Source organism: Chelonoidis abingdonii, chromosome 1, assembly GCF_003597395.2.
Source record: "Chelonoidis abingdonii isolate Lonesome George chromosome 1, CheloAbing_2.0, whole genome shotgun sequence".
NCBI lineage: Eukaryota > Metazoa > Chordata > Testudines > Testudinidae > Chelonoidis > Chelonoidis abingdonii.
The window spans coordinates 290,939,080-290,965,931 of record NC_133769.1 but is presented as its reverse complement, the minus strand read 5'-3'; the positions used below and the strand labels follow the sequence as shown (position 1 = coordinate 290,965,931).

At 42.7% G+C, this 26,852-nt stretch overlaps 1 protein-coding gene across 4 annotated transcripts in view; it reads right to left on the bottom strand.

Moving 5' to 3' along the window:
* The window catches only part of MYCBP2 (MYC binding protein 2), a 457,693-nt gene that overhangs the window by 225,058 nt on the left and 205,783 nt on the right, over nt 1-26,852 (bottom strand). For all 4 annotated transcript variants that reach the window (XM_075061530.1, XM_075061532.1, XM_075061531.1 and 1 more), the window contains exons 33-39: nt 26,240-26,461; nt 16,936-17,127; nt 8,034-8,240; nt 5,711-5,842; nt 4,850-5,028; nt 1,856-1,998; nt 540-640 (exon numbers count right to left, since the gene is read on the bottom strand). In XM_075061530.1, the coding sequence (XP_074917631.1) occupies nt 540-640; nt 1,856-1,998; nt 4,850-5,028; nt 5,711-5,842; nt 8,034-8,240; nt 16,936-17,127; nt 26,240-26,461 (1,176 nt within the window). The remainder of the gene's footprint in view (nt 1-539; nt 641-1,855; nt 1,999-4,849; nt 5,029-5,710; nt 5,843-8,033; nt 8,241-16,935; nt 17,128-26,239; nt 26,462-26,852) is intronic.

Below are 26,852 nucleotides of genomic sequence, written 5' to 3'. Positions count from 1 at the left end.
ATACCGTTTGTGATCTCAGGGTCCATGATTGCTGTGCTATGGCGTTTGCTCAATGCACTCCGCGAAAAAGGCGCCAAAGGGTTGTCTGCTGCCTTCACAAAGGGAGGGGGAGGCTGTACCCAGCACCACCCGGGGCAATGTTTTATGCCCCATCAGGCACTGTGCTCTCAACACGGAAGTGGGAACTATGGGGATAGCTGAGGAACAGCTATCCACAGTGCACCGCTCCTGAAATCGATGGTAGCTTTGGACCATGGACGCAAAATCGATTTTGTGATCCCACTGTGGACGCGCTAAACCGATTTTATTAGATCTGTTTTGTAATATCGGTTTAAGCTACTTCGAAATAATCGTGCAGTGTAGACGTACCCTATGGCTGAAAAATCCTAACAATTTGGGGCAGCTTTTAATGTGTCAAGTGTTCTAAGGTTAATCAGGAATTCAAAAGAATACACAAACACAAAAGTGCCTTTCAGACCACAGCCATCTCTTATACAGCATTTTAAAAATATATCTGTACAGGCTACTGAAGAACATACCTTGGGAATAGCTGCAGCTACTGGTCCTATGTAGGCTATTATAAGGGGAAGCAGCATTGAAAACAGACTGGAAGAGCTGAGCAATTCTGGAATGTCTTCAGCTAAACAAAGATTATTACAATAATTAGATATTCTTTATAATGAACGTGCTATAGCTCTGACAAAATTAATCTTTTCTGTTTTGCCTATTGTATAGTAATGGTTCATAAAATAAAAACTTACGGTTTACACTGATGCATTTTCAGTATAGATTCTTTTTATCATAAAGTGCACCCTGTTTCAGAGCCACCTTAAGAGCCTACAAAATTCATTTTAAGGTAAAATTCTCATTTAAAACATTCACGTATAATAAGCTTCATTTGTTAGAACAGAAATAAATTATTCTGTCGATTGATTACTAAAGGTATAAAAACTGTTTAAGTTAAAAAATAAAATCTGCAACAAATTTCTAAAATATAGCCTAATATTTTAGAATTAATTAATCCTTATTCTGAAGTAGTAGCCCAAACACCACTTTAATTATTTAAGACCAACTGATAATCTCCTCAAAATGGGGATTTATTGCGAAAATGCTCAAACACATTATCTTCAACAGTTTTTCTGATAAGCACAGTAATGAAAAATATGCTGTAATTTATACAGTAGACAGCGGCACCGGAGCGGGTGGGGATGAAAGGGGGCCAGGGCCCCTCTCACTTTTTGAAAATGAGGGTTGTGGTCCGTCTATTTTTCACTGGGGCAGACCTTGCCCTCTTCCCCATCTCTTTCCTGTGAGGTCCTAATCACTAGCCAGGCCAGTGCGGAGCCCAGCTAGGAAGCCTGGGCAGCTGTCGGGAATCGTGGCAGAACCTCAGCTTGCCCTAGGTAGGGGACCAGAGAACACGGACACAGGTCGGGGTTCCCCACAGCTGCCTGTCTGGCTCTTATCATGGCCGGGCTTTGGCTCTGTGGCTCCTCACAGCTAGAGTCAGGTCGAGCAGTGCTGGCAGCTGCAGGAAGTGGGTCCCTCCACCTGTCCTGGGCAGGAGCTCCACAGGGAGGGCAGGGGACTGCTTTCAGCCGTCCACTCCCTGGGCAGGAGGTGGATGGGCTCCCCAACCCTGTTCTGGCTTGGCCAGGGAAAGGGTCTTGGAGGGAGGCTCCCTCACTTTTGGGAAGGCTCTGGCACCCTTGACAGTAGATTAATATTCCTGAGGGGTAGGAGGGGGAAGAATTATATGTTAATACTATCTATATTGTAGAGACACTGATCTCACTACCATTAATTTGTGTTGCCAAAGAATAAAACTAAGTTTCAATTAGAAAAAAAGTCTTACCATCTACAGCAAGAGCCCTGTGTAACAGGTCTTTGGCAGCTCGTACCACAGCACTCACAACAGAAATAGCTCTGCTACAGTTTTTATCTTCTTCATTAGCTTTACTTAAAAGCTGTGACTGTAGATCTCCATCATACTCACTCCTGGATAGCAGATTAAGTTCAAATGAGTTCATAATACACGAATTTTACCTTTAAAAGATACTACATACACTTGACTTTTAAAGTGAATCTTGACAGAGGCTTATTTTAAATTACACAAAGAAAATCTATTCATTTATAAAGAAACAGCAAAAAAATGAACAAAATAAATAATACCGCATGTAGTGAGAGACCATGGAAGAAATACTGGGAGTAACAGCTACATAAAAATCTTCCCAAATCAATTTATTTTGATTTGAAGAGAAAACATATATCAAGCTGAAATATATTACTCTATTTAGATGCTTTCTTCAAATCTTCATGTCACAGAAACATCCTAATTGCTATGCTGGACTAGGTCAATTGTCCATCTACTCCAACAAAAGATTCTATCAGATTCACCACAGGAATTTATAAAACTTCTACAATGGAAATTTTAGAGATATAACTTCCTTAAGAAATGTTTTTCCCTCCTAACCAGAGGAATAATTTTATGATGAACAGCCCTGGATGGGCAAATCTCCCTACACGATCTAATCTTTTTCAAAGAAAAAAATTATGCTAGGACATAGTGCCTCCCTATGAATTAATGGAGCAGTACACAAAACCTTTCCAGTCATGCACATAAGGTGCTAGACAGCTCAGTAGACACTTTGAAAGCTGTCATTTAATTTTTTTAAACACACATTTTATTTTAAACCCAAACTGAAACTATATCCAGACTCTGAACAGGAGGAGGGTCTCAACTGTCGTAAACTGAAGAGAAGTCATCAGGTAAGGAAAACGTCCCATTCTTTCCCAGATTCTCTATGCTAGCCCAACACACTTGAGACTTTCCAAAGTAAGTCGAGATCATTAAGTGGAACAAGCATCCCACAATGCCCCACATGATGCTCCTTCTGAATACTGCTTCGGAAGAGGCCTGGGCATCCAGTCAATAGCTTTTGAAAAAGGCATGGAGTGATGCCCAAGTGACTTCTTTACACCAGCAAAAGATGTTTATGCCAATAATTCTGACAAGGAATTCTTGAGTGATTCTGGGACTTCCTTCTTGCTACTGATGTAACCTTCACTGGGGAGTTATTTTATCCAATAAGACAGGGTAGATTTGGCTGTTGCTTTTTCCCTTCTTAAATTCTTTTTTCATGAAGGAAAGCCTCCCTGAACTTCTGAGTTCTCTGGGACACTCACTGTTCTGATCAATCACAAACTAACAGCATAATCTTGGTTCCTTACTGTTCCTTGGATTAGGACACAAAGAAGGAATACTTATAATTGGGGTTAAAATAAAGAGAGACACTTCAGCCAAATTTCTGGCACTGTCTTAAGCACTTCCTCCTACTAATGAAACACAATGTAAGAGGCTGAATTTTTGGCAACCAAGGACAGGAATTTAAGTGAGAGAGACCACAGAAAATTCTATGTAATGACTCAAATGGTAGTTTGGTGAGAGTATTCAGGATCAAGTCTAGTTATGACAGGGGTTCTCAAACTGGGAGTCGTTCCCTCTGAAGCACCTGGAATGGCCATTGTCAGAAGACAGGATACTGGGCTAGATGGACCACTGGGCTGAGCCAGTATGGACATTTTTATGTAACATCACTTACTGCCATTTAAAAATTAGATACATTTACTACCCTCCAATCTCTAAGTGTAGTAGCTGATTTTTAACAGAAGTATATCATTTTGTTAGCAGCTTAGTTTCTTCAAAATCTTGGATAAATATCTGTTCCTAGAGACTTGTTGCTATTTTATTTATCAGTTTGTTCCAGTACCACCTCTTCTACCATTTTGATTTTTGACAGTGTCTCATTTTTATTAATTGATAAGAACACATGTCTAGACTAGGTATCTCCCCAGCATACTCTGTTGTGAACGATAACAGAAAGAAATTATTTAGCTTTGATACACTGTTCTTATCCTCAGCTTCTCCCTTTACTCCCTGAAAGTGCAGACCCGTCAACTATCTCACAGGATTCCTGATTCTGATGCAGAAAATTTAAAAAGTATTCCTTTATCACAGACGGAATGACAACAATTCCTATATTGAGATGTTGTCAAAATGAGGCCCTAGGAGTCTGAAGCTGGCCACCCAGAAAATGAGAAACAGTTAGTGGCGATCTGCAAAAAAATAAATTTAAGTGACTCTCCCAGTATTACACAGAAGTCTGTGGCAGAGCCTTCTCTTGGGCGGCATTCAATGGACTTAACCACTTTCTCTTCCTGTAGTCCCCTGCCTCATTCTCAACACACCTTTCAACTTCTAAAGCAAATGAGGCAGAAGTTCTATAAAAAACAGAGTCATTTCATTATGCAATCTGATTCTTTGAGGGGTGGGGAGAGTACGGGACAGAGGAATAGTTCTCAGGGAGTGATCCCATTCCAGGAATGATCCCCCTCAAAATGTTGTACCCTGCATGAAAGATAGAGGGAAGAACAAATGCCACTTACTGATGCTCCAAAATCTGGCTTTAAAAGCCAGGATAACAATGGACAAAGCAGGAGAGCTAAGTTACCACAACATTTGCCAAACTGGAGCACAGAATCTGAAATGAGGGGAGAAGAAGTGTAGCCTTGCACCTGAGCCTCATGGACAAGTCTAAACTGCCTCCAAGATTTGATGGCAGAGAGGAACAACTCAAATGTCCTGGATGAGAGGGACAGATTATGATCCAGAAAGCCAGCTGTTTTCAATACAACAAAACCTAAAAACAACATAATTGAGTTGGAAGAGCGAGACTGTTCTAAACAAAGCTGCTATCTCTACAAAATTAACTTAGATTTGTCAGTTCCAGTGAATTCTCATAAATGGATTTATGTTAAATGTTTTAATCAAGCATGAGAGCTCACAGACCTGTAATAAAGAATCTGTGGAATCTGTCCTCGTGTCTGGTTTGTGCCATTACTGCTCAAACTACATGTACTGAACGTAAATGTCACACCATCTGGACACTGGACTGTGGTCATTCCCCCATCTCCATTGGCAGTGCGGCTTCCATAGTTCCTCAGACGGACTGCATATTTCACATTTTCCTTCAAAACAAAAGCCAGAAACAGCATACAATATAAGACTGGTACCCAGAATTTGTTTCATAATAGTTTGTAGTATTCATGTTGAAAGCACATTTCTACTTAATATAATTTTATTCAATTATATAAAAACAGTACACGGTCAAAAAGTATTTTATACACATTAACTTTCAACTTAAGGGAATACTCTAAAAATAAAAGTGGAAAAAAGCATGGCATCTAGTAAAAGTCAGAAACTATCTGCCCTCAAAGTTTTTGTTCACAGTGATATAAACTGTATTATTTCCGGTTTCTTTAAAAATAACTAAAAGATAACATACTCCATTGACTAGAAACTCCAGAAAATTAGCTGCCAGTACATATCTAAAAATATTTTAATTAGTACACAAGTTACATTCTACTGAACAGTAACATTCAAAAATAAGATTTAATTCATTTTAGAATTTGAACTTGATACTTATTGGGTAGCTAATGAAATGACAGTTTTTTCTAGATATGCTGTGTTTTTTATTTCTCAACAAAACAATATAAATTTAAATGAAGCATGTATTTTTCACATCTATATAAGAGAGAACCACAGCTATTTTTCAACACCAATTTAATTCTAATATTTAATTTTTTTAGAATAAAAATCCAGCATTTACTGACAATAAATGAGGGATTACACAGCTTTTCTTTTATTTACCTTCAGAGGCACAACTTTGTCAAGTCTAATTTCAGATATGTCACTGGGGGAATCATCTGTGGTATATGTTCCTTTTACTAACTCTAAGGATGTCCATCTATGGGAATGAGTCGAATCTCCAGCATGATCACTCTAGTTTGAGGAAATATAATCAATTTTTAATTTGTATAAAATGTAACCATCTATTCAGATTATGCACTTATTCTGATGATTATACTTTCAAAGTTACTATGTCAGAACACTGTGTACCACAAATACCACTGTTTTTGAAGAGCTAAAACCCTTCAGCAAATAAGAGCTCATTTACACCAAAAACTTAGGTCAACCTAGCTATGTCACTTAGGGCTATGAAAAATGTCGCACCCTCTGCGACAGAAAAAAACCCACTGTACCGCTGCACTTTGTAAAGTAGATGTAACCTAAGGCTCTCCTCATAAAAAGTGACTTCTAAAACAGAGAATTTATTTTCCCACAACTGCATGCTCCTACCATTCAGAACCCAAGCTCTGTGCCCAAAAGTGAACAATTAGGACTACAGGTGCACCAAATCACACTTTGTGTCTTCACTAGAATAAAGGTATCACCACGATATTTCTGCAGAATGTGTTTTCTTGGGAGCAAAGGACTTAATTCCAGTTGCAAACAGATTTCTGCATAGCAGCACTTTGAATTACCTCTGGCTGTAGTTTATGGCTTTTCTTTTTGGTATAGTATTTTCTATGACAGATTGGTAGGTGAGCCCTCCACAGCATGTTGCACCCCAGACCAAACTCTCATATATTGTTTGCCTTTTTTTGGTCAATTTTCTGTCTATGCTATTTTATATCCTCCTTCGCCTTTTCTTTTCTGTATATGTTGCTTTCAGAAAGATTTCCTTCTCTATTCCCATCCCCCATTATTTTGTTTCCCTTCTTCTGGGGGGTTCCCTCTGCTTTCTCCTGTCCTAAAGAACCCCAAAATCTCCTAGGTGTTTTCCTCCCTTTTCTCACTCCCCAGAAGGCTACATGCCACATGGAGTAGGAACTGATTATCTATGGACAGATTCAGAGGCCAGAATACATGTGCTTTTGCATCTGAGATGAGTGCCACAAAAACAAAGAATAAAAATTTGGGGTGATTTACTGATTAAGTTTTTATAGTACAGTAAGGCTCCGAGGCCATAAAATACCAGGGACCCATTCTGCAAGGAGCTAGTACAAACACATGGTAAGAGACAAGCCCTGTCCTGAACATCTGAGAATCTAAACCAAAGGATGAAAAGAAATATTACCCCTCATTATACAGATGGTGATCTGAGTCAGAGAGATTAAGGGCCTGATCCAAAGCCTATTGCAGGGGTCAGCAACCTCTGGCACATGGCTCGCCAGGGTGCTTGGCCAGTTTGTTTATCTGCCACGTCAGCAGGTTCGGCCAATCACGGCTCTCACTGGCTGCGGTTCGCCATCCCAGGCCAATGGGAGCGGCAGGAAGCGGTGCAGGCAAGGGATATGCTGGCCGTGGCTTCCTGCTACCCCCATTGGCCTGGGATGGTGAATCGCAGCCAGTGGGAGCCCCGGTTGGCTGAACCTGCTGACGCGGCAGGTAAACAAACAGGCCCGCTCTGCCAGGGTGCTTACCCTGGCGAGTCGTGTGCCAGAGGTTGCCGAACTCTGGCCTATTGAAACATATAGTAGGACTTCTATTTACTTTAGTGGGCTTTGGATAAAGCTGTAAGTGACTTCTGAAGGTCACAAAAGAAGTCTATGTCAAAGATGGGAATTAACGCAAAACTCCTGAGTCCCAGTGCATCATTGTAATAAAAAAAAAATCCTCACTCTCAGAGAATATCTGACCCACAATCGTGCACACGTGAATGTCTTCCAAGTATGGTTCTGTTAGGGTTAATTGAGAAAGCAGGGGAAGATGGACAGCTTTACTCATACTTAAAGGAGCACATTTGCAAGGAGGAAGGGAAACAACTTTACTCTCACTACGATTCTGCTTCAGATTTCCCTCTGCCACACTTCCCCTCCCTGAATAGGCTGGCATTCCCACCCCTCAGGGTAGGAAACAACATATCTATATACTGATAAAACAGCTGAAAGGCTATGACCTCCCTTTACCACAGTCTCTTTTTCTATGCTTTAGTGCTATAATTGTATTTACGAAATCCAAAGAATTTAAAGATTTTATTTGGAATAATGCTACTAATATTAATACTAATATTAAGTTGTAACATACTGTATTGGTGCACTGATATCTTGGAGAGTAAAAATATACATGTCCTACTTTACCATATATTATTTTTGTTTGAATTTTTTTTTTTTTTAAGTGCAATACTTACATCATCAACTAACACCTCCAACTCATATTCATGAATTCCTCCTCCTCCATAAACAGAAAACCCTACAACAACTACACCAGGTTTGTCCACAGAGAAACAGATTGCATCAGGGGACCCATTACCAGTATTCCAACTTCTTCCCTGACTTGTTTTAGTGAATCGGTTTGTGCTGGATTTGACAGAATGAAGGGAGTTAAGCCCATCAACCTGTAAAGAACGAAATATAAGCAACAACTCGAATATACTTTGTTTTAATGGAAGAAAGTAAAATTATCTCAATTATATAAATATTTTTAACTTAGTAAATTTAGGAAGCAGGTGTTAGAACATCAGAGACATCACAAAAGAGGACTTTATTGCAACTTCAGTTAAAAATAAGATTTATAGCAACCATCTTTTTCTCAGTTCGTCTAAAATATCTGACTAAATATTTTTAACAAAACTAAGCAGGAAATATTTTAGAAACTTTAAAATGGCAAATTTGCTTGAAATTTCTTTTTAAGGAAAGATATACAATATGGTAATACCATGTATCACTTCTGTCACTCTTAGCAGATCAAATGAATCATTTTATTCATTCTTAAGGGGTCAAAAAGTTCAGCTGATTTTTGCAGCTTTTGTTTTAAGAATGGATATGGCAAAATTCTGCAAGTACTGTTGTACTACTAAATGGAAAATTACTAACCTGTAACTGGAGTTTCTTTGACTGCGTGATCCCTATCTGTACTCCATACACTGTATTCATGCTCTCTATGTGCATGAGAACGGAGAATTTGCAAGTAGTGTCTCTTGGTCTGCATCTGTGCCCCAGTGTACCAAGATCACAAGGGAAGGTACAGATCAACCCCCTCCCCAGTTCCTTCTCTATTGTGAACCCAGACATAATCCCAAGCAGAGGGGAAGGAGAATGAGTACTGGAATATAGGTATGGACTACATATCCCAAAGACCCTCCAGTTACAAGTAAGTAACCTCCATTTCTTCTTGAATGCTGGTCCCTATTGCACATGTGGGTTACTACTAAGCAGTATTCAACTAGGAGGGGGTACAAGGATGCAGCAGTATAGATGTACAACACTACTGTCCCAATGACTGGGTCTGCAGAAGAGGTTGGGACTAAAGCATAATACTTCAGGAAGTTGTGGACGGAACCAGGGCCGGTGCAACCATTTAGGCAAACTAGGTAGCCTAAATTTTAAATCAGGAGGTGACGTGCCTGCTTGCCCTAGGCGTGGTGGAGAGGGCACCTCAGGAATTCCAGGGCAAAGGGTTTTACTCCTTGTATTTCCTGATCCCAAAGGTGAAAGGCAGGCTCAGGCTCATCCTCTACCTGTAGAATCTCAACCAGTTTCTGGTTCGCTGCAAATTCCGTATGGTGTCCCTTACAAGGGGAGCTGAGGGCTGCGGCCTGGGTTTGTCCTTGGTTGGCAGAACATACAGGCTAAGAGTCTGCAGGGTGGTGCGGGAGTCTTTCATCCTGTGCAGACGCATATCCGTTTGGTCCGCAAATAATGCTTTGCCGTCAAATGGCAGGTCTTACATCAGGGACTGGGATTCCATGGACAGCCCCAACAGTGAAACCCACGACGCCCGTTGCATGGAGATAGCCTAGGCCATCGAACGTGCCACTGTGTCAGCCGCATCTGAGGCTGCCTGGAGAGCTGCTTTTGCCACTGCTGCACCCTTGTCAACTAGAGCCTTGAATTCCTTCCTGTCCTTCTCTTGGAAGGAGAGCTCGAATTTAGGCAGAGACCCCAACAAGTTAAAGCCATACCTGCTCAGGAGTGCCTGATGGTTTGCCACCCTGAGCTGGAAACTTGAAGAATAAACCTTTTTCCCCAAAGGTGTCCAGCCTCCTTGCATCCTTTCCTTGGGGGTGGGTGCAGGCTGGCCGTGTCTTTCATGGTGGTTGACCGACTCCACCACCAGTGAGTTTGGGGTAGGGTCAGTGTACAGATACTCATGCCCCCTTGTTGGCGACAAGAAGGAACTGAGGGTGGGGGGGAGTGCACAGCTCCCTTTATGGTGCGATATAGAGGTGCCACTCCAGGGATCGCAGCGGGTCTCCCCCACTACCGGTACTGCTAATGGAAAAACTTCCGGCACCGGTGCACGTGGCAAGCACGCACACCTATTGTGGAATATACATGAGCAATTACTCGAAGAAGAACCATAAAAACATTCTTTACAGAATTATTTGCAATATATGTACACAGACAAGACGACTGAAACAGCTTTGGACACAGAAGATTCTTCTGAGTCAGGCCACACAGTGGAAAGAAGGAATTGGAGGGGAGGTTAATCCACACCTTCCCTTACACCCTTGGTGTAGTATATACTGCCATTCGAGACATGGCTGGGAGGTGAGTAGGTTGATGAGAGTTTAAAGATTTCAGTCAAGCTGCCCACTGGATGAACTTTGTGGGCTAGAGCATGTGCAAAAGGGACTCCTCAGGTAAGGAGCTGTAACAATGTTGCACCCATGAAAGGCTACACTGGATAATGATTGAAATGCCATGTGTAGTCATGAGGTATTCAAAAGGCACTCATTAACCCATCACATCAATGGTCATCTGTCTGATCGTTCATGTAAATGTTATCTGAACCTTCCTTGATTAATAAGGGTCTACTATTAGTGGATATAATCTGTAAACAACTGGCCATGAGTTGGGAGTTATCTGCTGGCCAGGTTGCTCCACTGTGAGGTCCAAGGGGCCCCAGATGGGTGGGTCCATCAAAATGGAGGCACTTTTGGGTTTCCTCAACACTCCTCATCAGACTAGGGTGAAACTGAACAGTTCCTTATGAATACTGCAGGAAGGAAGCAAAAGACAATTAGGAGAGTCCTTCTGTAAGACTTGATATAGGCAGTTAGAAACTCAGTTTGAGAAAATAATGCCCTTGTGGCAGAGGTGACAAAATTAAAAGACCAATTGGTGGAGGCCGGTGAAGGGAATGAGGATGCATGCCTTGATAGCCAATAACAGCTATCTGGCTTGTGTTCATGAACAGGAAGAAACAGTGGCCAAATAGTCTTTTAAATGAGATGACATTTAATTTTAACTCTACCTGAACAGTATTATTTGTAAATTCTCAAAAAATTCATTCTATACACAAAGGGTAATTGCTCTAATTTTGGGAAAAGTGCACTGTATTCTTCAGCCATAACAAAAGAGAAAGTTACTCACCTTGCAGTAACTGAGGTTCTTCAAGATGAGTGTCCCTGTGGGTGCTTCACTCTAGGTGACGGTGTGTCCCGGCGCCATTGATAGGAGATTTTCGGTAGCAGTGCCTGGTTGGGACGCACGCACTCAGTTGGTATCTCCCGTCTCGTTGGAATCTTCCTGAGTGCGTGCACCCCACACCCTCCTCAGTTCCTTCTCTACCGTGGAGAATCATACTAGTACTCCAAAGTAGAGGGGAAGAGGGAGGGGAGTGGAGCACCTACGGGGACACACATCTCGAAGAATCTCAGTTACTGCAAGGTGAGTAACTTTCTCCTCTACTTCGAGTGCTGTCCCTGTGGGTGCTCCACTCTAAGTGAATGTGCAGCAGTACCCACTATGGTTGGTGGGACTTTAGAGATGCAGCAGTGAGTACTGTAGATAGTACCGTATGGTCTACTATGGTGTCTGCCGTGGTGTCTTGCGTGAGAGCATAGCGTTTTGCAAACTTGTGTTCAGATGACCCCATAGCCACCTTGTAGATGTCAGGAATGGGAACATTGTTTAGGAAGGCAACAGATGTCGACGTGGCTCGAGTGGAATGAGTTCTGATGCCTTCGGGCGTTTGAAGATTTTGTGCATGGTACAGGATCTGATGCAGTCAGAGATCCACTTGGATAGATGTTGTTTAGAAACAGCCGTATCTTTCGATTTTTCGGTAATGGAAACAGTCGTGGGGACTTACAAAATGGTTTAGTCCTGTCTAAATAAAAGGCGATTGCTCGCCTGATGTCGAAAGTATGCAGGGTTGCCTCTTGCGGAGTCTTGTGAGGCTTGGAATACAAAGTAGGTAGGTATATAGGGTTGGTTGAGGTGGAAGGTCGATACCACCTTAGGAAGAAATTTAGGATGTGATCTCAAAAAGTTACTTTGTCTTTGGAGAAGATTGTGAAGGGAGGGTGGGTCATTAGGGTGCTCATTTCACCAACTCTCCCCTGCTGATGTTATGGCAACTAAGAAAGCCACCTTCATGGACATACGGAGATGAGAGGACATAGTCAAGGCCTCAAATGGAGGTTTCATGAGAGCATGAAGAATGAGGTTAAGATGCCATGCAGCCGCTGTTGGGTAAATGTCAGGGTAGAGATTTTGCAGGCCCGTGAAAAAGCGTTTTATGGTGGGGTGGGTAAAGAATGAATAACCATCTAATAGGTCATGGAAGGTGGCAAGCGCCACCAGGTGCACTTTGATGGAGCTGAGCGAAAGTCCGCCCTGTTTTAGTTTCAGGAGGTAGTCTAGAATGTTAGGGAGGGTCACGTTATTGGGTGCGAAGTGATTACGTGAGCACCAGAAGGCGAAATGGTTCCACTTCTGCAGGTAGGTTTTACGAGTGGAGTCTTTCCTACTGTGCAGGAGGACATATTGGACTTGCTCGGAACAGGCTAGTTCATGGGTTTGGAGCCATGAAGGAATCAGGCTGTGAGGTGGAGCTGAGGGTGAAGAACCCGTCCGTTATCCTGGGAAACATGGTCTGGCCTGTTGGGGAGAGCCCGTGGATGACGGGAGGACATGCACAGTAGGTAGGGATACCACATCTGTCTTGGCTAAGCCGGGGCAATAAGGATGACCCAGGCCTCATCATCTGCAATCTTCTGAAGAACCCTGTGTAACAGAGAGATTGGTGGAAGGCGTACAGGAGGGAGTTGTTCCATGGGATGAGGAATGCATCTCCTACGGATGCAGTCCTGAGTCCCACTCTGGAGCAAAATGGAATATTTTCGATTCTGGGTCATGGCAAAGAGATCTATTGACGGGGTGCCCCAGAGGGAGAAGAGCTGTTGGAGTACTGTGGGGTGCAGTTCCCATTTGCGTTGTGTCAAGAAGTGCCTGCTGAGTGCGTCAGCAGTAGTGTTGTGCAAGCCTGGTAGGTAGGAAGCGATGATTTGTATTTGATGTCGTATCGCACCAGTTCCACAGTTGAATGGCTTCCATGCAAAGGGAATATGATTGGGCTTCCCCTTGTCTGTTTATGTAGTACATGCATGCTATGTTGTCTTTTAAGGCCCGAAGAGATTTGTTCTTTATGAGGGGAAGAAAGTGAAGGCATGCTCGCCTCGCTGTTCTGAGCTCTAAGAGATTTATGTGTAGGTGCGTCTCTGATGCGGACCACCGGCCTTGTGCCCTGTGCTGCCCTAGGTGCGCTCCCCAATCGATTAGGGAAGCGTCCGTGGTGAGCGTGAGCATTGGGGAACATTGCTGGAAGGAAACCCCTGTGCAGAGGTTTTCTGGACTTGTTTACCAATGTTGGGAAGCTATAACATTGGGAGGAGGGGTTAGCAGCATTCCTAAGGTGTGTCTGTTGGGTTTGAAATTGGAATTGAGCCAGCCCTGGAGACATCTCATGTGTAGCCTGGCGTGGTGAACCACGAACGTGGTGGCTGCCATGTGACCATGGAGCTGTAGGCAGAGTCTTGCCCATGTCCTGGGACGAATAGAGAGCGTGCATTTGAGCTGTGTGATAGCGAGGAATCTGTGATATGGGAGCAAGGCCCTGCTCTGTATTGAGTCGAGATAAGCTCTGATGAACTCTATCTGTTGTTTAGGTGTCAGGGTGGATTTTTGGATGTTTATTTGAAGGCCTAGGCTGTGAAAGAGGGAGATGGCAAAATGGGTAGCTTGAACTGTCTCGCCACAGGAGTTGCCCTTGATGAGGCAATCGTCCAGATAGGGAAACAGTGTGACCCCATGTTTGCAGAGGTGAGCCATGACCACGGCTAGAGTCTTGGGGAAAAAAAAAAACTCTTGGTTCTGTGGCGGGTCCGAAAGGAAGAACTTTGTATTGAAAATGGTCGTGACCGATTCTGAATTGTAGGAAATGTCTGTGAGCTGGATGAATTGATATATGAAAGTAAGCATCCTGTAGGTCGAGAGCTGTGAACCAGTCCCCTTGATCCAGTGCAGGTATTATTCTGCCCAGTGTGACCATCCTGAATCTTTGTATCCTCACGAATTTGTTCAGTTGGCGTTGATCTAGTATAGGCCTCCATCCTCCGGTCTTTTTCCGAGTTAGAAAGTAATGGGAGTAAAAAACCTGTCCCTTGATTTTGCATTGGCACAGGCTCCACTGCACCTAGTGGTAGAAGATGCGCCACTTCTGTGCGAAGCAAGTGGTCGCGAGAAGGGTCCCTGGAAGAGGGACAGGGAAGGAAGAAGGGTAGGAGAAAGTTTGTCCTGATCAAAAGAGAGATCCTCCACTTTGGTCTGCATTTCTTTGGGGACGCCAGATGCAGAGAGCCATGAGAATCCGCACATAACCACAGCAGTTGCAGTTGTACGGGCTGCTGTGTCTGCTGTGTCTAGAGATGCCTGTAGGGCCGTTCTGGAAATCAGTTGGCCCTCAGTCAGGATTGATTTGAAGTCTGCTCTCCTATCCTCTGGAATGTAGGAGGCAAATTCAAAAGTTTATTGTAATTATCAAAGTCACAACCGGCGAGAGAAGCGGAATAGTTTGCAATTCTGAATTGTAGTGTGGAGGACATATAAACCTTGCAGCTCAAGACGTCAAGGTGTCTAAGGTCCTTGTCTTGTGGGGTGGGTCGATATTGTGACTGTTTCGTCCTCTGTGCAACTGCATCCATGACAAGGGAGTTCGGTGGTGGATAAGAAAATAGGAAGTCAGTGTCCTTAGCAGGGACATAGTATTTACGTTTGGCCTTTTTGCAAGTTGGTACTAAAGATGCTGGGGTTTGCCAGAGAGTGTCAGCCGGCTCCAGGAGTGCTTCGTTTATAAGGAGCGTGATTTTTGAGGGTGCAGATGGTTGAAGGATTCTGACGAGTCTGTGTTGAGTCTCCTGAACCTCTTGAAAGAGGTTATCCTGACTGAGTGCCACTCTCCTGAAAAGTTCTTGAAATTGTTTACAGGTGTCCACGGCCCGTGGAGGCGGAGGGAGGAGGGCTCCGTCCAGGGCTAAAGGAGAGTTAGGAGTCGGTGAGTCAGGATATTGTGCGTAACTTGCATACTCAGGAGGGGGCTCAGGCACCTTAGAAGTGGACGGAGCAGGAGATTGAGGCACAGGATTGGTAGGAGGATGTTGCCAAGGGTACCACCTAGGCCAAGGCATAGGGTAGGAGAACCCAGGTGTCGCCCAAGGGGGGGGGAAAAGTAAGGAAACTGAGGTTGGTGGCCTTGAGCTGTGACCTGAGGTGGCAGAGGTGCCTGTGGAGGAGAAGCAGGAGGGGAGAACTCCGCTTGCTGCTGCAAATCAAGTTCACCATCAGCGGAAACCAGTTCAGGTGGAGAGAGTGGTGGTTCAAAAAAATGAGCCCTATGTATCTAGGAGCAGAGAGTGAGGCTCAGGGGGCACTGAAAGGCCACACTGAGTGAGAAACTGTTGCTCCTGCTCCCTGGGCTGAGCTGAGCCTGCTCTCTGCTCTAGCTCATTAGCAGGAGAAAGTGAAAGTGACAGTAGTGCTCCAGACTGCTTGGAGGTGCCCTGCAGGGGGTCTGCTACTGGTGCCCGGGTGGAAGATAGGCTCGGTGCCAACGTTCTTCTCCCTGCAGGGGAGGATTGCACTGCCGGCACCGCGGCCATTTGCGGTGCCGAGGGGACTGGAGCCACAAGGACCTTCCTGACACGAGAGGTCGGGTCCCTGCCTCTGCGTTCTGTAGAAGCCACGGCTGAGGCACTAGAAAAAGCTGAGGCACCTGCCTTTGGTGCTGTCAGCACAGAGGGTAAAGATCTTGCGGGAGACCCCCTACCCTTGTTAAAGTCTTTCCTGTGAGACTGTTTTGCTTCTTGCCTCCACTCCAGGGAGGGTGAAGCAACACTGCCCACCAGTTCCGATCTGGCTGGGGAGCATGTGGGAGCAGGTTTAACCTTTCTCATCTCCAAAAGCGGCTGTAAGGATTTTTCCATCATCAGCATTTTGAGCCGCAGATCCCTGTCGTGGCGAGCTCTTGACTTGAGGCTCGCGCAATGGAGGCACTTCACAGAGACGTGGGTGTCCCCAAAGCACTTCACACAGTATGAGTGCCCATCTGTCCACGGCATGGATTCCTGACAGGAAATACACCTTTTGAATCCTGAAGCTCCTAACTTTATGAACTAGAGATGGCTAGGGAGAGTGTCTCAATGGGAGACAAGCCTGAGGGATTTTTTTTTTTTTTTTAAACTAAGTAACTAACTATGTAACTACACTAAAGGAAGGGAAACAACTGGGATGTAACTAATAATTATTTCTATGTTCTTTGTTACTGTTTCCTATAGAGACCAGGGAAGAAAAGGCAGCAATGCCCCGAGTTCCGTCCTTGGTCGAGGACTGTTGAGAAGGAACTGAGGAGGGTGTGGGGTACACACACTAAGGAAGATTCCAACGAGACAGAAGATAACAACTGAGTGCATGCGTCCCAACCAGGCACTGCTACCGAAAATCTCTGATCAATGGCACTGGGACGCACTGTCTCCTAGCGTGGAGCACCCACAGGGACAGCACTCAAAGAAGAATGGCTAATTGTGAACAGCACTTCAATAACAGAGAGTGATTACAAAATTTAAAAATAAATATTTTAGTGGTTTGAGAGAGAGAGACTTCTTACACGTACAATGAGGAACAGCAGTAAAACCAGTAAAATTTCCACACAGGTAGAAACAAAGTGTGATAACAGTAAATATTATAATCATAATGTACAAATACTGTAAAACACCTACATCAAAGATAATTTTACAGAATCATTATTACCTCAGATCCCAGTGCAGAAGCTGTAAGTTCACTTACAATACTAGCAAGAAGTCCACAGGTATTGGAAACCAGGTGTGAAGAGAAGAGTTCATTTTCTCGTCTAAGACTGTTTCTGACTGGTAACACAACAATAACCAGCATTTTTTCTAGCACTTCCCGAAAGCTTGTCATCCCTGAGATATTTTCCTCATTCTGTGGTATGAAAAAAAAATTAGAAATGACCAGCAGTATCTCTATATACAAATCAGCTTGTAATAAAATTAATTACCTGTAATAATAATTGAGGCATCACTGCCTTTCTAAATTAGAACCTCAGATCACTTTAAAATCAAACCTTAAGAAAAAATTGTGATGCTAAATTCACATTCCTACATTTTGCATGAGCTGTGAATAAGATGATTAGCAGATTTATCTGATAAAACTTCACATACATCAACATACAAAATATCCTTTATATATCACTGCATTTTTTGCATTGACTGTGACATTTCTCAGAACTACAATGGTGATGCACGTTTTAAATTGATTCCTTAAAAAAAAGATATTAAAAACAGTACACAATCTCAGCAATGCTCATACGTAGTAGGATGTACAAACCATTTCCAAAAAGAATTCCAATCTAAAAATTGCACTGATACTCTGCAATCCAAGGTAAATACCCACCCCCTACTCAAAAAACTCCAACTTCTATCTGAAAGGTGGGTCTACTTTAACAGAAAAAAACTTCAATTTTTCTGAGAATAAGGTTTTACCAGTTCAACCCCCAGTACCTCTACATAAAAGTCAACTTGTAATGAAAGAATTTAATTATCTTGCAATAATTGAGGTATCAGTGCCTTTTTAAAATTAGAACATCATAACTTTTAAAAATCAGGACTTAAGGAAAATGTTGACTAATTCATGTTTAGTGTACAATCGTAGCAATTCAACAATTCATTCAGCCAGACATAGATTTATGTTTTTGTCTTCTCAAATATAATAAAAACCAAGTTTCATTAAGAATATTATGCTATAACCGGAAAAAGAATTCCTAGATAGGCTTGTGCACAGTCACAATGGTCATAACAGACCCTTATAGTCCATTACCTCATCAATAGCTATATCCCAGCAATGAAAGCTCTCTCTACTGGAGGAGAATGTCCCAGCTTTTTTCATATAGCATTCATCATGAATCATACAATGAAAGTCAATGCAGAGATTAACCAGATATGTATCAAACAGTCTGCATGTCTTCTCTGTCCCAGAAGCTTCTACTTTTTGTAAAGGTATGTCTACTTTGCAAAGTCAACCCAGGCTCTGAGTCAGCTTTACACCCAACCCCCCGTACCATCCATATACATAGTCTTCTGAGAGGTGCCAGAAGCCTCTCAAGATGCAAGCCTGCTGACTAGCTCAGGGGCATAAGTCTGAGTCCATATCCCACTGCCAAGCCTGCTAGCTTTGCGGTGTGGATGTAGGCAAAGCCCAGGTCACCAGGATTGTGTTTGGAAAGACCATCAATGCTATCCCACAATCCCATAGCCCTGTGTGTTCTGAACCTTTAATCCCCAAACTTTCCCACCTGACTTCCAGGAACTGGAAGCAACCTCCTGGTTAAAACACAACTGCCTGGCATTTAACCCTTCCTTCATCTGAGCTCCTCAGCTAACCCTATTGTACGTTAGGTATTCTCACAACTGAGCAGCAGACTAACACTCAGCATACTGCTAGCTGGACAGAGGAACAAAGCAAGATTCTGATGAATCTGTGAAGTGAGGAGAACAAGAGCCATGGTTTCAGCAAGAACACAAGAAATGAGCATGTGTACATAAGCATCCTGGAGAGGCTGGCAGCACCTGTGCTCCACCAGCCCAAAACTCAATGCTGGGAGTGGGTTAAATCCTTCAAGAATGCCTATCACAAACCTAGGGACAGTAACCACACACCTCATGGAACTCCCTTTCTGCCTGCCCCTTCTACAATGAATTTGATCAGGCGCTGGGGACCACACTAAGAGGCCTGAGCAGGGATGGCATGCTTATAACCACAGAGGCAGAACCACAAGAGTGTCTGCAGTTGCTGGATCAACTCCTCAAAGTAACCCTGTTGATGCCAGTCCCAGATCAGGATATCCTGCCAGAGCAGCTGCAGCACATCATGGGCCCATATTCAGAGGATCTCTTTGGGGATGGCCCTGGAGAGCACCCATTTCTGGCTGGTGATGCATGTGAACTTCTCACAGAGTATGTATACACAGTTCCTGGCAGTAAGTCTCCCATCTCGGGTCAACAGACTCAGGCTTGCACTACAGCTAAACATATCTGTGGGTATTGTGGGTTGGGCTGGAGCTCTGGCTCTGAAGCCTAGAGATGTGGGTTGACTTCAGAGTCCAATCTTTAGACAAAGCCAAAACTTCAAAGCCCTGCCTACACATCTAGAGTACGAGCCTGAGTCCAGCAACCCAGGCTGGGAGGCTCACTATCATGGGCTGTGTAGACATACCCACAGAGTAGGAACTCTAGATGGTTGGTTAAATTCCAGAGCCAGGAATACTTATTATGGCTCTTCTGTAGCTCAGAAGCTCACTCCATTCATAGATGTGATCAGACACCAGATGCCAAAAAATCTCCTTAGAACAGATGGATGGCATTCTTCTGCTGCTCTGTAATAGAAGCTCTTGTTTCTATCCAGGCACTTGTAGGACAACAATGTCCTCCAGACTGTGTCTTGCCTTAAAGGACTGTAAAATCATCGTAACAAGGTCCTCTTCATAGGAAACCTCAGCATCAATGGGAAAAAATACGGAGACTTGTTCATTATTTTTATTGATTTTGGTATGTCAATTTATCTTGTCTCTTGGCTTAAAGCAAGGCTTGCAGGAGCTTCTAAATCGGCCAGTGAATGAAAGATGAATAAAATAAAACTAGTTCATATAAAATATCATATCATGTGACCTTGAAGTACTGCAGCCCTGGAAAAAGGGCAATAGTGCCTTCCCACCCCACACCTAGGTCAGACAATGTGCTCTTATTTTCCTTAGCACATCCTTTCACCTCTGCTGGGCAGAGACAAGGAACTAGGTGCCAGGGGAAGCAGATTCTCAACTAACATGCAAGAAGAGTCGGGAATGAAATGACGCAGGAATTCTGGCCAGGACTGACAAACAGCTTGATTACGAGACAGAGAGAAGGCTATAGACAGAGGGAGGCAACCTACAGGAAGAGAGACTAGTGGTGTAGTTCATGCAATATGGCCAGAGATTGAGGAAGGAGGACAGGGTGCAGCACCAGGAGCTTTTTGAGCACTGTCATGCCACTAGGCTACAAGTTCTAGCTCCACGTGCTGAGTCCCCCTCCATGCTACCACATCCTGCAGCCTATGCAGTCAATGGACAATTCTGGGGTTGTCTGGTTCACGATCCAAGCAATAAACAGTTCATGGAACAATAAAATGTATCCTTTACATTAGTCTGCATCTGTTCATCCACAGCTTATGCATGCAAAGCACACCAGAATGGGCAAGGAGAAAAGGAGAACATGGGAGAACTGCTGTGATGCCACTGTATATACCTTGGTCATTTTGCACGTTTTTTCATTGTCTTTCTGACTGTTCCCATTTACTGTCTTTTTCACCTTGATGGCACGGGTATGTCTGTAAGGTTTTAAAATTATGTACATGCTTGTTTTAAATAAAGTATTCCATTTGCAAACAAGAACATGTTCCAAGGTTCTATGATAAGGTTCCTTTTAATGAATTTATTAAAAACACCACAACAGTCCATAAGATACTTGAACAGTTGTATTAAATTTATAACAATAAATTCCACTGCAGCAGTCCATAAACTGTATGTGGAGGCACATGAAAGGGGGGTTACTTACCTGTATTGTAACTGGAGTTCTTCAAAATGTGTGATCCCTATCTGAATTCCACTATGGGGGTACACATGTGCCTGAGACCAGAAAATTTTTGCTACCAGTGTTTGTTGGTCTATACCTGCATTGTTCACCACCTTGAGCTGTGGATTGAGAGCAGTGCAGACCAACCACCTTCTCCAGTTCCTTCTCTAGCATGAATCAATAATTAAGTCTGCAGCAGAGGAAGGAGGATGGGTAGTGGAATACAAATAAGGACCACATATCTCAAAGAACTCCAGCCAGAGCACAGGTAAGCAACCTCCCCATTTCTTCTTTGTGTATTCCATTGTGGGTGATCAATGAGCAGTGTCTATTGCAGTAGTGGGTGTGAGGAAGACTGGAACACTGCAGACGGGAGCACAGGAAGTGTCAGCTTTCAAGGCTGGTGCCAAGGCCTAATATCTGGAGAAGGTATGCGCTGACTTACAGGTTACATTAATAGAGACATCTCTCAAAAGCTATTGAAGCTGTCTGAGCTCTGGTAAAGTGGACTTTCAAATCTTGTAGTGGAGCAGTGTTAGTTCATAACACAGTAGGATGAACCCTCAGATAAATCTGAGAAGTCTTTTCAGACAATATGGCTTCTCTGCCATCCATTCTGCAAGAGATATGAACAACCTAGGCCATTTTCTAAATGGCTTTTATTCTCTGCTGATAGAATACCACTGCACTATGAACATCCAGGAAATGCTGATGTCTGTATTTGCTACGTGTATGAAATTTCAGGAAAAAGTTAGGTGATGGGCTGATGGAGATGGAAGTCTGAAATCACTTTAGGAATAAACTTAGGATGCAGTCTCAGTATAATCTTAACTTTGTGAAAGACAGTGTATTGTGGGTTTGCCATAAAGTCTCCCAGTTCATTCATCCATCCAGTGGAGTTGATGGCTCCCAAGCAGATGACATGGAGAAATGATATAAGCATTATGGAGAAATGATATAAGCAGCCAGACATCAATGGTTCAAAAGGAGGCCTTGTTAGCGCTGAGAGGACCAGATCGAAGTCCCAAGATAGAAGAGATTTGCTTGCAGTTGAGAAAGTTCTAACATAAGTCTTTCAAAAAATGAATTGTTACAGCATGGACAAAAATAAAGCAGCCATTGATCAGAGGATGGCAGGGACTGATAGCTCCCAAGTGGACACCTACTGAGCTAAATGAAAGACCTGAGATCTTCAGGGAGAAGTAGCAGTCCAGGATAGTAGGGATATTGATTTCTCCTGGAATTATGTCACAATTATTGGCCCAGATGGAAAACCATTGACACTTGGATGTGTAGTATTTTCTCATGGACTTTTTCCAACTGTTGAGAATAGCATGAACTGCCTCTGAACAAGCTTTTTCTAGGCTAAATGTCCATCAAAAAAAACAAGCTCCTATTCTCTCACAGGGCTAGAAAGACTAGTGGAGGGAGTCTACCTCCTCTTGTGTGGGAAGGAGACTAACTTGCTTATACTGTTTCTGTTTGGTGAGTAAACTGTGTGAAATCAGTCATGCAGTCAACCATCTCTCACAAATGCAGGATGCCCCATGACACAGGAGGATGAAACAGGAGCAAACCTGCATCTGTGGGCTTAGTCTGAGTCGCGCAGCAAGCTCTTCTGTGCCTGGAACCTGTACTACTGAAGATACACTTTTGGCTGTGATCAAGTCTAGGCTCACTTCTACAAACACTATGGACTGGGTTGTGTGTGATTAGGGTGATTAACCACGGGAACAGACAACCAAGGCAGGTGATGGATTCTCCATTTCTTGATGTCTTCAAAATCAAGACTGTATGCCTTTATAGAAGATGTACATTAGACAAACAGAACACAAGTTACTAGGCTTAATGCACAGGTAACTGGGTCAAATGTAAAGGTCTGTGATATACAGAAGTCAAGCTAAATGATCCCTTCCGGACTTAAACTCTATGAATCTATGAAAATCTGTCATTATAAGAGTATGAGGACACCATGCAATTTTGCAACTTTAACTATCACAACTACATGAAGTTATTTCTATTAAGGAAAACTGGAGTCACATTGTATTATATAAATACTTATCTATAGGTATCTATATTATGCATGTACTATCTAGCCAGCCTTGCTGCTTTTCAGTACTATGGACAGCAAAATTACTTAAATGTAAAAATTCTTTACTGAAGATATTTCTTGAAAGATTCATCGTTTCGGGTTTGTGCATCTACTATAAAACTGGTGGATATTTTTAGCTAAAAAACTATTAGTTTGCACTAGGAATGTTGCACACTACCTTTTTTCTTCAAATACGGCTAAGTTTATAAAATATCCTTGATCTCAGTGACTCCAACCTCTACAGAGTCTTCACTGTAGATAATGAAAGTCATTACGAACATTTTAAAAAGCGAAAACAGAGGGCTATGAAAACAATCAAGATAGGGAAGTCTCTCACTTGACAGAAATATATACATATTGCATATACAAAGGCACAAACAATAACTTACTGGAGAAATCACTACCAACAACACACTATCATTCCATAAAACATAATCCATCTTGCACAAAATGATCTTGATTCTCCCCCCCACCCCGTTTAAATACCTTGTTTTATTGTCAACAGGAAATTGAGAAATTGCACAATTGCCACTTTTTCAATTTTGAGCAGTATATGGATTTTGCAGGAGAGTTTCATTTATAACTGCTTTTCTTTCAAGGATATAAACCTTGAGTTTGAGAAATATTCCCCTCCTGATGAGAGCACTCATAATGCGAACAAACACGAACAGCAGTTACAACCACTCATCAAGAAACTATCTACTAAATCATCTCTTTTTACATGCAAGTCATTAACACCCTTTTTGAAAAATCATTGAGTTAACATGGGTTTAACCTTCCTTTTCCATTCATAACTCATTTTACTAAATATGGAGCTCATAACAAGCATGATAATTTAAGCACCTTAACATTTCTCCTTTTCAATCACTATTTTTGTGATGTAGACAGATTTCCAATAAATGCACCACAAAAGACAAAATTGATAAATTAGATTAATCTGATATCTCCAGAGTGGTGTCATGAGTCAGCTAATCACCCATTTAGGGGAACATGTGAACTACCAAACTGTGCAAGAAAGCCACAACCATTACCCAGCATTTTGTGAAAACAATTGGGACTGATGCCAGCCTCAAAGTCCTAAACGTACTAATGATGTTCCTCCTACAATTAATCTATAATTAATCTTCCCTGTGGTGATAGGGAAGTTTCCCTATAGGTAAGCATCAACAGCATCCAAGGCAAGGAAGAGAAAAGATGTGACCATCTTGAATTTTTCCTTGACCAAATATTGATTCAAGTCCATAGCACCAGAATGGGTTCGAGTTTGCCTGTCTTTCATTATCAGGAAGAAACTGAAATAAACGGCTCTCTTTGCCAAAAGGAATTTACTTTCTGCTGTGCCCATTCTTCACAAGGCCATACCCAAGCGTGTATTCAGAGGCCAGGGGCAATCAGCAGAGGTTGGGTTTTTTCAAAAATTTCATCTTGCAGGTAAACCATAATACTCAAGATCCACACAAATAGGCATGGTAAAAGGCCCCAATCCCCCCTCTCCTCCCAATAAGGTGGTTTGGCAAGCTAAAGCAAGAAGCTGACTGTCTAGATGTTCTGGACCCCTTAAAAAGCCCTTGTTAGGTGCTTGTGGACAGGAGGCCTAGAATCCTTTCATTTCTGCTGCTAGTGAACTGATTTGTCTGTGTAAGGAGGTACTGGACACTTTGAAAGCCAAACATTAATGTAGAAAAACATATCACCACTCCCACAAATAGTGGTGAGGAAAGTGAAATACACTCAGAACCAACTCAGGTAAACATCTACTCTGCCTTCCGTAGAGAGATTTCTGCTATTTCCCAAAGCAGTTCTCCCCAGTGTAGGGTAGTTCTTCAGGTTTCTTCTTGAACTTTTGGTGGAACCCAGACAACTGCAGCGAAGCAGATTTTCAGGTTTCCAACTGACAGCTGAGGCAGCAACTCTCTTAGTCCTATTACCCATATGAAAGGCTTCTTATACAAGATTCTGGGCCTGGGCCAAGTCCATGTCTTCGTGATCAATCCTTCAAAACATCTAGCATCTGTCGTGTTACTAGTGGACGAGAAGCTGGATATAAGTCAACAGTGTGCCCTTGTTGCCAAGAAGGCTAACAGCATTTTAGGCTGTATAGGTAGGGGTATTGCCAGCAGATCGAGGGACGTGATCATTCCCCTCTATTTAACATTGGTGAGGCCTCATCTGGAGTAGTGTGTCCAGTTTTGGGCCCCACGCTACAAGAAGGATGTGGAAAAAAGAGTCCAGCGGAGGGCAACAAAAATGATTAGGGGGCTGGAGCACATGACTTACGAGGAGAGGCTGAGGGAACTGGGATTGTTTAGTCTGCAGAAGAAAAGAATGAGGGGGGATTTGATAGCTGCTTTCAACTACCTGAAAGGGGGTTCCAAAGATGATGGATCTAGACTGTTCTCAGTGGTACCTGATGATAGAACAAGGAGTAAATGGTCTCAAGTTGCAGTGGGGGAGGTTTAGCTTGGATATTAGGAAAAACTTTTTCACTAGGGGGGTGGTGAAGCAGTGGAATGGGTTACCTAGGGAGGTGGTGGAATCTCCTTCCTTAGAGGTTTTTAAAGTCAGGCTTGACAAAGCCCTGGCTGGGATGATTTAGTTGGGAACTGGTCCTGCTTTGAACAGGGGACTGGACTAGATGACCTCCTGAGGTCCCTTCCAACCCTGATAGTCTATGATTCTATGTTGACTCATTGAAGTACAGTACTGGTTTTGAACATATACTATTATTGCTTCAGGACCCTGCTTCATTCATTGTGGAGGCTGGGTGGCTTGTTTTTTTTAAATCCTTGCTTGTGTGTGGTCCTCTGACACATTCATTGCACGTCTTCAAATCTCTGTACAAAGCTGGGATCTCCCAGGTATCCGCCTCAATCACTTCTTATTCCTGTTTTATTTATGATCCAAAAGTAGTATGAGATCATTCATTAAAGCCTATCAGTCTCACCAATCATGGGGACACATTAAAAAAAGCCTTACTTAGCTTATGTAGTCATAGGTTCAAAGTCAATAAAAAACTGAGATTATTAATGAAAAATATATAGTAAAACTAATAGCAACAAAAGGGTATTTTTTCCCAATGTACTCAAGTGACTAAGCTATTTTTGATTCAACTTTTCAACATTTAATCTTCTCTCCAGTTGAGAACAAATGCGGGAAGTTTCAGCCTAAAAGATGAATGTTTGACAAAGTTGTAAGCATCTGAAATAAGCCACTTAGAATGGAAACACGTAGGCAACCTTGGCTACAATCCTATAAAGCAGACCCAAATTACCTTTCCATTCAATTGGTTTGCTGTTACAAAAAAATTAAATAGATAGATTTCAGAAAATTTCCTAACCTGACTAAGTTTTTCCATATGGGCTACCAAGAGAGGGAAACGGTGGGCCAGTGCAGAGTCATTCTCGGTGCTGACTTGTTTGACCATGGATCGCAGCAACACCTCTCCATCGTAAGTGATAGGAAAGATAGAGGTCAGCTTTACGGAAGTATGACACAGGGCTGACATCACTGCTGCAAGAAGCCGGCTACTTGATGTTTTGAAGTTTGCTTCCTGGATGTCCTTTATTTAAAAAAAAAAAAAAATTAAACAAATAGTAAGTGAAGTATAGGTTTTCCAATTCATATTATTATTTTGTGCATATTCTACCGTACATACTTATATGGCCCCCATCACAATAGTATCAGAGAACCTCACAATGCCTTTGTGAAGTAGGGAAGTACTATTATCCCTATTTTACAGATGGAAACTGAGGAGAAGAGAGACTAAGTATTAACTTGCTCAAGATATCACAGGATATATTTCAGACAGAACTGGGAATTGAATCCAGATCTCTTGAGTTATAGTCTAGTTCTTTAAAATAAGGACCATCTTTCTATTCCCACAGTAGTTTCCTCTCTCTTAGTAACATTCAGGTTACTGCGCCACTAACACTAATATTAATTTTTGTGCA